The sequence below is a fragment of the Amphiprion ocellaris genome, chromosome 1 (genome assembly GCF_022539595.1).
Source record: "Amphiprion ocellaris isolate individual 3 ecotype Okinawa chromosome 1, ASM2253959v1, whole genome shotgun sequence".
Classification (NCBI taxonomy): domain Eukaryota; kingdom Metazoa; phylum Chordata; class Actinopteri; family Pomacentridae; genus Amphiprion; species Amphiprion ocellaris.
Genome location: NC_072766.1, coordinates 7,335,089 through 7,350,076, shown reverse-complemented (window position 1 = coordinate 7,350,076; position 14,988 = coordinate 7,335,089). Strand labels below are relative to the sequence as shown.

Below are 14,988 nucleotides of genomic sequence, written 5' to 3'. Positions count from 1 at the left end.
TACTTTCATATTCACATTTATTGACCTGCAAAGACAGTATTCAACTGTTACATGCTTTCATGAGCGAGAAGTTCAGGTTAAATCAGAAAATAGTTTTTTTTTTTTTTTGGCATATATGGATTTGTTTTTTCTCCTTTTTTGGTCTTACATAGATAAGATTATTCTAAATTCTGCTTTTTGGAGAGGTAATAAAACATTCAAAGTAACTCTTCATTTACCAATCAACTATATGAAACTGTAGTTTGCTTCATGTCACTTTTGCGTCCATTCAACCATGTAAGATCCGGTTCAAAACTCATCGTGTTAAATGCAGAATGACAGTCACTATCCCAGGAGCACCATTAGAAGCGTAATGACGAGACTTCCTCAGTGCCTAATTTAACGCATTCAACCTCTCAAAAAAAAAAAAAAAAACACTCCAAAAACTGTTGTGACTTTAAAATAAGTATAACATGAAGCAAAGATGAATTATGCGCCAAACCAAATGTATAAAAGTTCTTTAGATTTAATACGGTGGCCAGAATCGCTCAACGGGATCGCAGTACAAAGTATGCAAATAGTTAAATCAACATTGTTTGAAGTCATCATACATTGTGCTGCTTAGTAATTTTGTAACCATCTGAATCACTGAGGCAGTGTCCTGGGATTTATCAGCACCTATTCTGATTCAAACTTTCATTTCGTCATTGCATTCTGTTCGTTTTCCGCCTGTGTCTCACTTTTTCATGTTGCAGACAGAGAAGACCTTCCCTTTTATCTTTAAGTCAATACATTTAAGAAAAATGATGCTGAATCTTGTTCAAAAGTTGAATTGATCAGAAAGACCGAATGCGTGCCACAAAAATCAAGATTCTCATTTCACTTTAACAGCATTTCAACCAAAGTTTACACAATTCAAACTGTGAATTATCTTTTGGTGTGTTGAAGTGCTAAAACTAATATTTTTTTCTCCATTTATCAATAAATAAATTACACATTTAAAGTACATCTGAAATTGCCACATGTCATGACAGTGGCAAACTATTTTCTTATAAATAAATTTGCTTTCAAACATTTCTCATAAAACAAACAGAACACAACCATTGAATGAGATGTCACCAGTTTCCTTTTTGATTGTCTCTTCGGTAAATCAAGAAAACTAACTAGTTCAACAGCATTTTGTGTACTTGCTGCCATGTGACCCAATAGTACAACAGTCGGTTTAAAGTATAGTCATGGAAAAAATTATTAGACCACCCTTGTTTTCTTCAATTACTTGTTCATTTCAATGCCTGGTGCTACTAAAGGTACATTACCTGAAGAATACAATGAACACGACAAAATGCAGCTGATTACATACTACTTTTTGTCCTATTTGACATGCTTCAGCTTAATTGTATTCCCAGGGTATAGAAGAGGCCATTTCATGTCATCAGCAGCACATGCAAAGGTCTAGAGTGGTTTCCTGCTGACATTCAAGCTGTAGCACAACTCAGAAGTTGTCAGCTCTCACATAATGCCTAAAACTAAAGAATTATGTGAAGCCACAAAGGCAGACATCTTGGCACTGCTGGAAATTGGCATGAGTGAGAGACAGGTAGGGAAAAACTGAAGATCTCCAAGACAGCCGTTCATTACACCAAGAAAAAACAAGCCGAGCATGGTACTACCAAATTGCTAGCTGGTCATTGCAGGAAACGTCTTTCTACCCACCAGATGACAGTGCACTCATCTGTTCCTGTGTCAGGAATCGTCATCACACCTCCAGGAACCTTAAAAATGAGTGGACACTGTGGTGAACTGTGACTTGTTCAGCAAGGACAGCTGGAAACCTATTTCTTGAAGCCAGTCTGAAGTCACACAGGACATGAAAGAAGCCCTTCATCAATAAAAGGCAGAGGAAAGCCTGGTTACTCTTCGCTGGGGATCACAAGGATTGGACTGTTGATGATTGGGCTAAGGTTCTCTTCAGTGATGAATCCAGTTTTCAGTTGATGCCCACTCCAGCCAACTTACTGGTTAGGAGGAAGCCTGGAGAAGCTACAAACCAGACTGTCTTGTCCCTACAGTAAAACATGGGGGTGGATCAGTGACTATCTGGGGTTGTTTCAGTCTGGGTGGAACAGGGCAAATGCAATTGTGTGGAGGGCGAATGAACCAGGTCATGTACAGGGCTACTCTTGAAAACAGTCTCCTTCCATCAGCTGGAAAACTCTTTCCTGCCTCCAATGACTGGATTTTCCAACAAGACAATGCCCCTTACCACACAGCAAGGTCAGTTAAAGCCTGGATGGAGAACCAGAACACTGGAACTATGCCTTGGCTGCTCAATCACCAGATCTAAATCCAACTGAAAACTTGTGGAAAATCATCAAACGCAAAATGGAGAACCACAATCCCAAAAACAAAGCAAATTTGTTTGAAACTGTACAATGGGAATGGGCTGCTGTGACAGCAGAACAATGTCAGAAGCTGGTGGAGAACATCCAAGACGCATGACTGCAGTCATCAGAAACAATGGTTATGCAATCAAGTACTAACTCCTGTGTGGATCATGTGACTAAAACAGACAAAAGAAAACATGGAATCCTAAAAGCTGTTTGTGGCAGCACAATGCCATAGCTGTTGATGTAAGAACTTAAGTGATTTTGGTTATTATCAAGAAAACCGTGGAAAATGTCTAGATATCAGCTTTTAAATTAAACTCCTTTGAGCTATTTTTGTTATCATTGTATTTGTCCAAACAAATATACCTTTAGTTGTACCAGGCTTTAAAATGAACAAGAAATTGAAGAAAACAAGGGTGGTTGAATAATTTTTTCCATGACTGTAGATGATCAGGGCACCACAGTTCTCAGACCAGCTCCACACATTTCGTCATGTTTCATCCATGGAAGTATTGTGTAGGAGACTGAGAAATTTATGATCACCACCATATTGTCTGTCAACAGAGCAGTAAACGTTAGACTTTGTAGTAGATGTTGGTGGGGCTCTGGGGCATTATCTCCTGAACTATGTACACAGGAGGCCCATAGTCGCCGCTCACGCGCTCATAGTGGCGGCAGATCATGCTGTCAGAAGCCCGCAGAGGAAAGACGACATCGCTGCGATCTGAGCCGGCGTTGTCGCTGCTGATGCTGTCCCGCTTCGGCACAGCCAGAGTGTTGAGGGACACCGAGGCAGACTGCTGCCTATCCGGGATGCAGCGGCGCCGATGGTACCTCCACAGCACGACCAGAACGACCGCGATGACCAGAAGGAGGCTCACACAACCAGAGACGACCCACACCAACAGTCCTGGCTCAGAGCTGGGGTTTGTTTGTCCTGCGTCTGTCATCAGGGACAGACGGCAGAAAAAAAGGGGAAACTGAGATGAAGAAGCAAATCGGGACATGTGACACAGAGATTTAAAAACAATTTCACTCAGTTCATGCCTTGCTACAGCCCGATCAGTATGTGTTAACATGAAAACCCGCTTTCAAAGCCGGACACTGGAGAATATGCTCTAATCCTTAGTGTTGCACTGGTAAACAGCCTGGAGCCTTTTTCTGGCGGATGACCGCGAGTCATGATCACTGGAGGTTTGAGTACAAGTTGGAAGTGTCTTGATCCGGTGTAATATCAACTATGATGTACTTTGTGCTCATTTTTTATGCTTTTTGAATTCATTCTGTTTGTAGATTAATACGCCGCCAAAGAACAGGAGGTCAAATTCGACCCTTAAAGGAGCAAAATAGTCACATTTATGAGTTGGAATATAGATAGATCCCTCTTCAAAGCACTACATTAGTGTTTTGCCTGTTTTAACCAATCAAATCAAGTCGACCAGCAGTCAATTTTTAAGCGTCTTAAAATGCCTTTTTAATGTATTATTCTGTAGGAAAATTAAATCTCAATAAATGGAATATGTTCAGCAATAAAGTTTAAATTCCCTTACAGAATGGTTTTCTCGTATCGCAACTAGTTAGGACACAAGTCATTGTTGACTGTAGGCATCTTGTACTCAGTGCATTTATTTTTATTACCTAAAAAAAATTCTTAGATTATTTCAATTAGGGAAGGTACCTGAGATTTTAAAACTATTTAATCATTAATTAACATTAATGTGTGTGGAAACTCACATTAAGTAAAATAATACCAAGATGAGTGTTTTCTTGCCCCAATTAGAAATGTGGACAAAATATAGTAGTTTAACAAAATAAAATTTAACAAGTCTGCAAACGCTCCTGCACTTTCAGGAAGGTTAGAATCATTGCAGGGCTGATTGTGCAGCTAAATTATGGTCCTTCAATTCTAAAGGTTGCAAAATCTGTGCCAAATGCCATCAGGTAGTCTTGTGCATAATTCTGCAGGCAATATTTTTGGTCGGTGTTCATACCGGCTGTACTTTTTATATCCTTTTCTTTCGTGGAGGCGTCCTTGGCCTTGGGCTTCGGTCGTGTGGGTGGGAATCTGGTGGGGGACTCCTGAAGTGTTGAAGGTGGATCTGAAGAGTCTGGAATATAAACATATGGATATAAGCACCATACATCCTCCTCAGTTTCAGTGTGTAGGTGGGGTTACATGAAAATGTTCCTACTGAAACTATAACGATGTTTAGTAAATCATTAGTGCTTGAGCAGATCAGCACCTCAGAATCAAAGCAAAACAAGCTTCTTCTCTTTTCTTTTTTTTTGATTAATTATTCATTTTTAACAGTCATTCAGGGGAAAATGTATCACAGGAGAAGGAGAGAAAGTATTTTCTAACCAAATCAAACCACAGAAAGTTGAGTTTTGAGTCATTGCTGGGACTGTTTTTTCGGTTCTTGACTGGAAAATCTCATGCATTTGTTTTCTCAACCTACAGCTGCAAAACACATATCCGAATGCAGTCATTTCAGATTTTTTAAATTTTCTTTTGTTTTTGTTTAGTTTTTTTCCTGAAAGAATTTCAAGAAATCCACACCAGCAGTTTTACAGTTGTATATTTTCCTCTGTGGCTCTGGAGGAGATTTGTCTGAGAAAAATTTAATCAAATGAGGGCACTTAAGTAATCAAAGCAGCCTGTGCTTTGACTTTAACAGGCCCTTTTCTCTGTATGTTGCTGAACAAAATGTGGTGGAAAATAAGTAAGCGAGCACATTCATTCAACTTTTGTATTTTAGAACTTTCACTACAATTCAGAGGGAAATATCTGCCACTTGGATGTCTGATCAGCATCGATGCTCGCCACATTAAAACTTTCCATAAAGAATAAGCTCATGACATTTCATGCGTTATTTAAGATTAGTTTCTAGTCTTTTGGCTCTTGACCCTGTAAACCTGTATGCAATCAGGAGCCCTTTTCATGTTACAGATTTCCACTCTAAGCCACAGACATGGTTTAAGCTACAGAAGCTCAAAGAGGTCAGATAATTCCAAAGTAGGATGTCCTCTGTTTATTTGGATTTCTTTTGGTTGGATGACCATGAAAAATTAGAGTTATGTTTTAGAAGAGGAACCTTTTTCATGGCAGAATTTCTTTGCCAGGCCTGGGATAAAAGGCAACATATTTTGTTTAAGGACTGAGCAGCAGAATATTGTGTGTTTTGGATGTATTGCTGCAATGCGAGTATATTGGTGTTTTGTAAACCCATGAGGGTTGGACACTCTTGTGTGCATGACATGAAAATAAAGATAATCAAATCAAATCAATCCAAAGTATATAGAACGAAGCAAAAAAATGTATTCAAAGTCCAAAAACCTAAAGCAGACTTGTGTAGCAGATCTTTTTTCTCGTCTCTCCATCAATGATGTCAGCCTTCATCCGGTTTGTCTTGTGATTCTTAGAAACCACTGGACGAATAGTTGTACAAAATGTAAGTTAAAACTGGTTTGACCAGCTACACCAGAGAATTGTGCTAATAATACAACTCTAATATTGCTTGATTGGTACTTTTATTTAATTAAAGGATCTAAATACTTCTTCCACTGCTGCTTTTTAAGACTCTAAGCTTCATTAAAGTTCAATCTAAGTTGCTGCAGTGCCTCTTTAAGAGGAGTAAGATGAGAGCTGAAGGGACAATAAACAAGCTTCTGGAAAAGGATCAAGAACAGCACAGATCACAGAATAACTGCATTTAACACGACACATTAAAATTATGTTTGCAAAGTGGCACTGAGCAGTTTTCCATCCAAATGCAACCAGGAAATCTATTTTAATAGATGCACATTTTATGGCCTTTGAGTAAGCAGCAAAGAAACTAAATGTTCCTTTCAGTTATTGATCTGTGAGGACAACACACATTAATCAACATGTTCCAGTCTCCATCCAAACAGCTCACTTTAAACTGCAGCCTTTTAAGTTTTGCTTCTGTGCACCATCCTTCATTCATCACTTAACTTTACTCACATCACATCTACTGTGATTTCAGTTTTAAAAAAGCAAAATGTGTAAATCCAAATCTGACACGGCTGACGGGATTTTTAATTTATGTAGAGATTAAAACAAGATTACAACTAAATCTGAGTTATTAATGTTTTCTGTGGCCGTGAAGGGCTTGTTTATACCACTGGTGTTTGTAAGCACAGCGGGGAAAACAGCCTAATATTTTCAGTTATGATCAGTTGAGAAGCACACGAAATGCTGTGCTTTCCTCTCAAGCTCTTGAATAATTTATAGAAATAATATTCCACATTTCTGAGGTCAAAAAATTACATTTTGGGCCTTTAAATAGATTCAGAGTTTAAGGTTGTTAGTAAAGCATGCAGAAACACAGAAACTCATTCTGATACAACCCATTTCTAAACAAGCACACAATACCTCCTTGTTTCTTCATTTATAAAGATGAAAGTAAAATGATTAATCTCCCAATTAGAAAGTGGTATTGATAGGAATAATGATATGTTTCTGTGTGAATACTGTATTCCACAGTGATTTGTCCTCAGGGTACTTCAAGTAAGGAAGGAGAGAATATGTAGGCCTGCTTTATTAAAATTTTATGCATGTAATAAGAGTAAAAAAAATGATAAAAACGGATCACTGGCTATTCGGATGCTAATACGACTAAAAGAGCATTGACTGCCACAGCTGTTTTGAATGATCGCATGCGAGATAATACTGATGGCTTTAAGCTGCCAGTGGTTTGAATTAGGGATTTGAAATAATTCATGACGGCAGTCTCTCTTCAAGAGAAAGACTAGATGATCGAGATTATCTGCCTACTTAGTAAGTCAAGAGAGAAGGTGATATTATTACACTGAACTTAATAATATCATGAATAAAACAATTCCTTTAGCGTTGTTTGTCTGATATAGCTGTGTCTCACTTTTATCCACACTCCCAGCTTTATATACTCGCTGGCACACACATATAAACAGAAGAAGCTTACTCTGGCCGACTCTCAGCACCAGCTTCATGGATTTGGTCCTGCACACCCCTCCGTTATTATTATCCAGACCTTGCAGGGAGCCTGTAGAGGTGGCTGGTGAACAGAGAGAAGAAGGAAACATTACAATCTGAAGTTCTCCTGCGATCACCAGAAGAGTTAAGATTATCAAGCAGTGCATAGGTTCATTATAATTTCTTTGCAGACACTTTAGCCAGTTGCTTAATGTTGCATCACTCATGCCAGAAAATGCAATGCGTAGCACAAATTATGATGCATATACTGTACATAATCACACACGTAAAAACACCACGAAAGCCACTAAAGATGCAGCTAGGACTGGAGCAAAGAAGGCTTGATTTTGCATTTAATAAAAAGCAAGAAAACAAGTAGAAATGTCCATTACAAAACCCTAAAAGACCACATTATTACATGCTCTATCCTCCAAAAAGGACCACAAAGAGGAATCTCTAAAATAATTTTGACATTATAACCTTCATTAAGAGAGGATTCATTTCAGAACTGTTGAATTTGTCTCGGTAAATTCACCCAGGGTGTACCTAATATACACTAGAAGCTCAAACTGACTGACCATTTTAAGGTCTAGATGCAACACGGTTATAAAAAAAAAAACACGAAAAGAATAAAACATATCTATTAAGCATTCGTTTTAAGAACTAACATTGCAGTAACTAATCAAAAACTCATAAACACACGCACACACACGCACACAGCAAGAACTCTCATTCACCCCTGTCAGTCACACACATAGACTTGTTAGCAGCATTTAGGTCAGATAACATCTCACAGGCTACAAGCCACGTTGCCATGAAAGCTCCCATCAAATCTGCCTGATGCTGTAAAAGCCTTGTGTGATTTGGGGCATGTAAGCCCTTGGAATCACACTGGCCTGCCAGAGCGAAGTGTGCTGTCAGAGCGTGGCGAGGTGGGTGAGGCTACACGGTCAGACTTGCTCTCCATCTCATGCATCACTTGCCACTAAGATGCTGGTTTAACCGACAGCGGCCCAATAACGAGGCCACATTTTTTGATTCTCACGCAAACTGACAAATTGAGAGGGAGCCGAGGATGAAGGCCTCCTTTCATATCCTTTAAAAAAAAAATGAAAAAACAGTTGCTAGCTTTGGTTCAAATGCTGCTCCACCAGTTAGAACCAGCAGCTCGTGTCTCCGTCCCACTGATTTTGGCTGTTGCACATGTTCATTCGCACTGCATTTGTGACAGCTTCACCAACTCACAGGTGATGTAATAGTCCTTCCCCTTGAGGAACTCCAAACCCCACAGGTTGGGGCTGAACTCTTGAAACTTGAACGTGAACTTTACGTCCCGGTGCGGCTTGTCACAGTTCAGCAGGGGCGTGTCCGTCTTGTCGATGGTGCAGCTCGCCAGCTGACTTCTGGAGACCAGGTAGACTCTGTAGAACTCCTCCTTTCCCCCGGAGGAAGCGTCAGCGCGAGGACACACGATGTCCATCTTGTCTCCAATCTGAGGATACAGGACCAGACCTCGACCTGAAGCAAATCTGTGTGCAAGAGGGTGACAGGTGGGTAAACGATACAAACCAAAGCATCACTTCTAACAGTGGAATATGAGCTTTTCAGCAACATATTTTCATTGTAAATTCTTTCAAAACTTCAGGGATGAATCTAGGATTAGAAATCAGGAAAAAAAATGGCTCTCTTGCATTCAGAAACCCCCCAGGGTGCCGCCTTAAATTTCTGGTTTTGTCTGAGCAACAGGCCAAAAAAAACCCAAAAGATATTCAGTTCGAAAGCTGAAAAGATTAATTGATTAGTGGATCAACAGGAAATTATTCAGCAACTGGTTTTGGTAAGTGTGTAATCCTTTGAGCCATTTTAAGCATCCTGTCTGCTTCTGTGAGGATTTAGTCTGTCTTATGTGATAGCAAACTGAATATCAAACAACCAATTTGAAGAAGACACTCTGGGCGGCAGGAATTTGTGATTTTCCAACATTACATAGATTAAAAAAACATTGCTTATTTGAGGAAATAGCAATTGGTTCAGTTTAAATGCCATTAAACAGCAGCAAACCCATACATGGAGAATGTTTGGCATTTTTTTCATTCACCAGTTTCCTCAATTAATCAGTTAGTCGTTCCAAAGCTTCAGCTGTAACTGCAGCACTTAATTTGCAGTCAAAGGTTTGTTTGATTCTCTTCCAAATTCACCACTTAGCTGACACCTGCACACACACAGCAGCCGCACAAAGTTGCACGCATCAGATCCGTGTACTTACTTTGCATTGGAGCTGCTCCAGTGGACGGACTCCAGAGTGGCGGCACGACACGAGCAGATGACGGCCAGCAGGATCACGGCAGCGCAGCTCCATGTGCGTCTCCCCATCACAGGAGTTCGATGGCAGGTTTCGGTATCATAAACCAGAGGGAAAAGCGGCTGAAACGCGTCGCCCCTGCATGTCTCCGGCGGCTCCAGGTGCGCGCAGAGGACCCATTCCTGAGCGAAATCCCAACAAGTAGCGAGTCCTCCTCCTGCTGCGGTTGTGTGAAATCTTCCACATTGTGCGTAATTGGCTAGAAAATCATTCGTGTGACGAAATCCATGTATCGAGGACAGAGATTGTGTGGAGCATTTTAGTCATCAGCTGACCGGCCGGTCCGCCCATACAGGCTGAAGGCTCATGCGTAACACAGACCGGAGCTCTTTGGCACATTGATTGGTACGTTTCTCCTCACACCAGGATGCACAGCAGGATGTTCAAAACGCATTATTTTTGGGGTGTAAATGATAAATATCGGGTTTATTCCCTAGAAATCTAAATAAAAAAAATATGAAATAAAAATTGTTGAATACTAACTTATTTGTAATCTATTTTCCCAAAATACCAGCCTCTGGGAGCTAATATTTTATTTTTTTTATGTTATTTTTTTCTGATTTATGCATTTTTACCATTTGAATGAAGGATCTAAGGATAAACTAAATGTAAAGCCCCTTGTGGAATTAATGATTTTGGGTTATATGAAGAAAACTGACTGGACTAACAGCCTAGAAGGTGTTTTGTGCACAATTTAACCTTTTGTGCATCTAGAAACCTTCTTGTTTTGTATTAATGATGACATCATGATCATTTTATTAGAGCTTCCTTTAATGATACCGTTTTTATCTATACCTGGCTTGACTTGCAGTAAGGATGATTTTTAAATGAAAGTATAGCTTATATTTAGCCACATTAAAAGAAAAGAAACATAGTTTAGTTATATCAGCCCTATTCAGAGAACAAACATGCCCCTGAATCCCAGGCATTTTTTTCCTTCTCAGAGGATGAAATATATGATTAACATTCTGGAAAAAAGAGTGCAGATCTGAATGATCCCACTGTAAAAAAAAAAAAAAAAAAAAAAATCCATTTAAAAAAATGGCAGAAACTGGTAGAAAGGGTGCATGAAAATGAAATAATGATATTTTGGTTGATTAGAATACAATAAAACTGTAGTTTTATGGTCATATAATGTAATAGAACAAATTATTATTTATAAAATGCAGATTTTAATGTGGTCATTATTGACACTTTTGGTTTGGTTGTTTTTTGCAGTCAACGTGTAAATTAACGTGATTTTTACTAAAAAAATTATTTCCTTTTTTCAATCCAAAATGTCATAACCTTTGTTTAAAATGACATGTTTGTAGAATTATGTAGAGATATTTTTTGATGCTTTAATACAGAAAAATTGTTTAATTTTATGGTCTAATGTATTTTTTTCTTTTTGTTTTTTATGGTTAACATAGAAACTGATTTTTTTTCTGTGTTTTATTAGTTATTGTCTGTAGTAAACTGTTCAAACAATTACACTTAAAACCATTCTTTTGTTTTTTTTTTGTTTTTTTTACAGTGCACTCGCTTTGTGTTTTGGGGGAATCACAGATGTGGTGACGAACACAAAGAGGAGTGAAAGCTGTGACTCAGTGATCTCCTTAAATGAACCGTCTCTATCCAGGACACACAGACTGTGATTAGATCAAGTCGTACAGATGATCAACACTCCTGAGAAAAACTGTAAACAGTTGAGTCTCACAAATCCTTCACTACATCCTGAGCATAATGTTTTATTTGTGAGGATTTTTCTGTCAATATGGATCAATGCATTAAAAGTCTTTGTTGTGGATGGGTAGGGATGGGGGGGGGGGATTTTCCTTTCCTGTATATTCTGCATGTAAGGAGCCAAGGCTGTAATCCCCTCATTTTCAGGGAGTCTGAACTAATGACAAAGTGGTTTAAAAGATTACACAGGGATTCTGTCACAAGACTAAAGCACCACAAATAACGGCTGAACTGCACAGAAATGTCTGCGTTTGTGTCAGGAAGCAGACCGGGCCGGATGTGTTCAAAGCGCTGGCAACATTTTTCATATTTATAATTCATTTAAACCTTGACATGCACCGCACAGAAGAACGCAGATGCAGAAATGTTTTCTCGTGTAAACACAAAATTGTACAAGTCTGACTTTTGGTTTTGCCTAAACAAACTTCAGACGCACACGCCTCAGATGTTAGTGACTGATTTTATTTTTCTTGTCATGCATTCAGCCTCCTACTTACATTCACAGGCAGTTTCCAAACATAACACAGGCTCATATATCCCAGCAGCAAAACAGTATGAACCCATCTTTTTGTCTGAAGCCTTCCTCAGCTCATCAATTAACTAAAAACAAAAAGCATGCAGTACAACTCAGAATAAAGCCAATTGGATACAAATCTACTGTTTCAGATGATGAACTGGCTAAAGGATTGATCATTTGTGCAGCAATTGAGAGTTATTCTTGTCTTTTTACTGTAACTGCTGCAGTTTTTTACAAGGTTATCTCTGCTGGAAACAATTTATTTCCCATCCACAGATAATGATACATTGCAAAATCTGAAATATTCAAAACTAGACACAGAAAAATAACCAAAGAAATCACCTTCAACTCAATATTTGACTGATATTAAAGCTGTTAGATTTGTTTTAAGTGTCCCAAGTCTCCCTGTTGTGCAGCACCTGGCTTAAATATAGAATGAAATGGGAATACAGCTACCTCTTTGTTTGTTCTTGGTGCTCAGACATCTTCTCAGATTTATGGACCTTTGCTACAATTTGGCCCAGACCTTGTAATTGCATATACTGTGGAGGAAATTGTTCTTATATGTCTGAGAGTTGCTTGTTCTCTGGAGAAATAAGGAGTTGGTGTGATAAATGAAATCTCTTTTAATTCAGCAATCCTCAGTGGAAACATAAAGGGGAAGCAGGGGGTGCCTGAGAAGAGGCCCAACTCTGAAACTTTTAAAGCATGAAAAGGTTGTAAGTTAAAACAGCAGTCGTCCCAAATGGGAATCAAAGATGCGTTACAAGCATGAAAAGACACTCCTGTCTGTGTGCCATTACTGCAGCGTCCTAACAGAGAACAGAACAGCAGTGACACAGTGTGTGTGTGACTCAACAAACTTTAAAGTTTCATTTTGTGTCTGCATCATACTTCTCTGCTGCATCACAGGTCGTTCTTGCCTGGATCAGCACCAGCAGCAGTCACCAGTTCATTCGGTCCTTGTGAGATCTCCCAAAGTGAAGCTAATGCTAACATGTTAGGTGTCTGATATAGAACAACCCCTATCACGATTAGCATTAACCTCAACCCGGGATTCGACTTTGAGGGCAGCTCCAGCATGTTTACCTCTCTGTGTGGCGTCCTGCAGGGGGTGACAGAGTGTTTCATTCACCACTGAGCTGCACATGTTGCTGCTCTGTGGAAACCTAAGATTTAACCTGTGACAGGAGAAGATTTTGGAGGATGGATTACAAGAAAACGGCTGATTATTTACTGGAAAGGCTTTGGAGAGACACTGTTTGTGACTAATCATTTGTCATTTTTCATACTTTAGCAACACAACCACCCCAATAATTAGAAAACAAATATAGAAACTGAGCAGTTTTAACAGCTATTCTCTCCTGTGATATGTTTTCCCTCAAACAACTGAGGTTTCAAAGCATAATTCAGGCTTAACTTAGCCTGACATGTTTGGTATCATTAGATACTCTACTGTGTGAATTTGTGACAATCTATAGTGTCTGTGGAAAGAGATTAAGAGTGCAGTTCAATCAGCTCCCTGGACAAGTTTTAACAGACTAAAAAAGTCCAAGTGTGGAGCAGCTGGAACTTACAGAAAAGGATTTTGTGTCTGCTGTATCTCCCCAGAGACATTATGAGCAATAACAGGATGTAACAGGTGCTGCTGGTCTAGAACCAAGATAATAACTGAAGCTGAGATGTTGTCAGGAAGTAAGTGTGTGTGCGTGTCGGTAATGATGGCAGGTATACAGCTACTGACCTGTCTCCACATCGTCAACACTTCTTCCTCTTTCAGCAACCGGTGCCTCTCTCCTTCTTCGCTCAGCTCTTCTGTGTTCTCTCCAGCGTCTGTCTCTCTCTCTCTCTGAACAGTAAACCAGCATGTGGGTTTACATGTCTTTTATATACTTGTGCGTGAGTCATGTAAAAATCCCCTTCGAACAGAATGACTCTTAAAAAGAAAGAGAAAATCACGCAACAAATTTGCAGTAAGATGCTATTCAACTTTTATGTAAATGCTGCCTACGGGAGAAAATAAATATGTTTCAAGGATATTTACTGTTATGTCCAGGATGATGACGCCAATCCAAGCTGACACAAATATTATGGCAGTTTAAGAGGTTAAATTCAGTTAAAACTTATATTATGTAAAAGCTGAATCTCAGGATTTCAAATGTAACATTCAGAGAGACTTAATAAAGCATGAGATAATTTAACCAAAATACATGAGCCACAGAGGCAGTCACACAATAAATGAATGAGAACTTTGATATATGATAGTCTGAGCTCTGCCTGTGACACCAAAACTCATTAGCTCGAACTTTTAACTGCCTCAATAACCACACTGAATGGATAAAGAGGATGTAAATACAGCAGCAGCCGGTAATTTCTTGCTTTCCCTTAAGAAACAAGACTGAAGCTGTGACCCAAATCCACTCTACATATTAATTCTATACAGTATGCACCGCACACCAGATATCACGCTATATTGTCAAAGCAGTGTGTATAAAAAAATTAAACACATTTAACCACTTGAATTTCACCAAACAGCATCTTTGGTATGAATAGTTTTTGCTCACTGGTGTCTTTCTAGATCTTTTTCATCACCAGCAGGAAATTATTCTCAGCATTTTTTCCAGCTGTGAGCAACTCCTCAGTTTCCTTTGCACATTTCATCATGGAAGAACATTACTCATTAACACCTCACTCAGAAATCAACTGTATTTTCTGTCTGATTTGAGAACAATTTAAAAAAAAAAGCTTAGAATCAGTAGGTCTGTGTGTTATGGATTGCACTAGTTTACAGTAACAATAGCAGCTCTTTGAGCCTATACTTTAAACACAGCAATGCTTTGAGCTAAATGCATGCTAACATGCTAACAATGCTGATGTTCAGCAGATTTAATGCTGCTCACCACATTAGCATGCTAATAGTTGCTAATTAGCAAAATGTGGCTGTGGCTGAAGGAAATGTCTTTACCTTTGAAGGTATTTGATCATAAAACAAAGCATCAGACACATCAGATGACCATAAGATGGCACTAGAAAAGCTGATGTA

The 14,988-nt window shown here is 39.0% G+C and overlaps 1 protein-coding gene across 1 annotated transcript; it reads right to left on the bottom strand.

Annotated features, from left to right (window-relative positions):
- On the bottom strand, positions 1–10,001 carry LOC111573078 (ephrin-B2a-like). The gene is made up of 5 exons (XM_035951337.2): positions 9,608–10,001; positions 8,587–8,870; positions 7,331–7,423; positions 4,358–4,474; positions 1–3,309 (listed from the first exon to the last, which is right to left on the bottom strand). The coding sequence occupies exons 1-5, from the start codon at positions 9,712–9,714 to the stop codon at positions 2,942–2,944; spliced, it is 969 nt and encodes a 322-aa protein (XP_035807230.2). The 5' UTR covers positions 9,715–10,001; the 3' UTR covers positions 1–2,941.
- Positions 10,002–14,988: the final 4,987 nt, after the last annotated feature.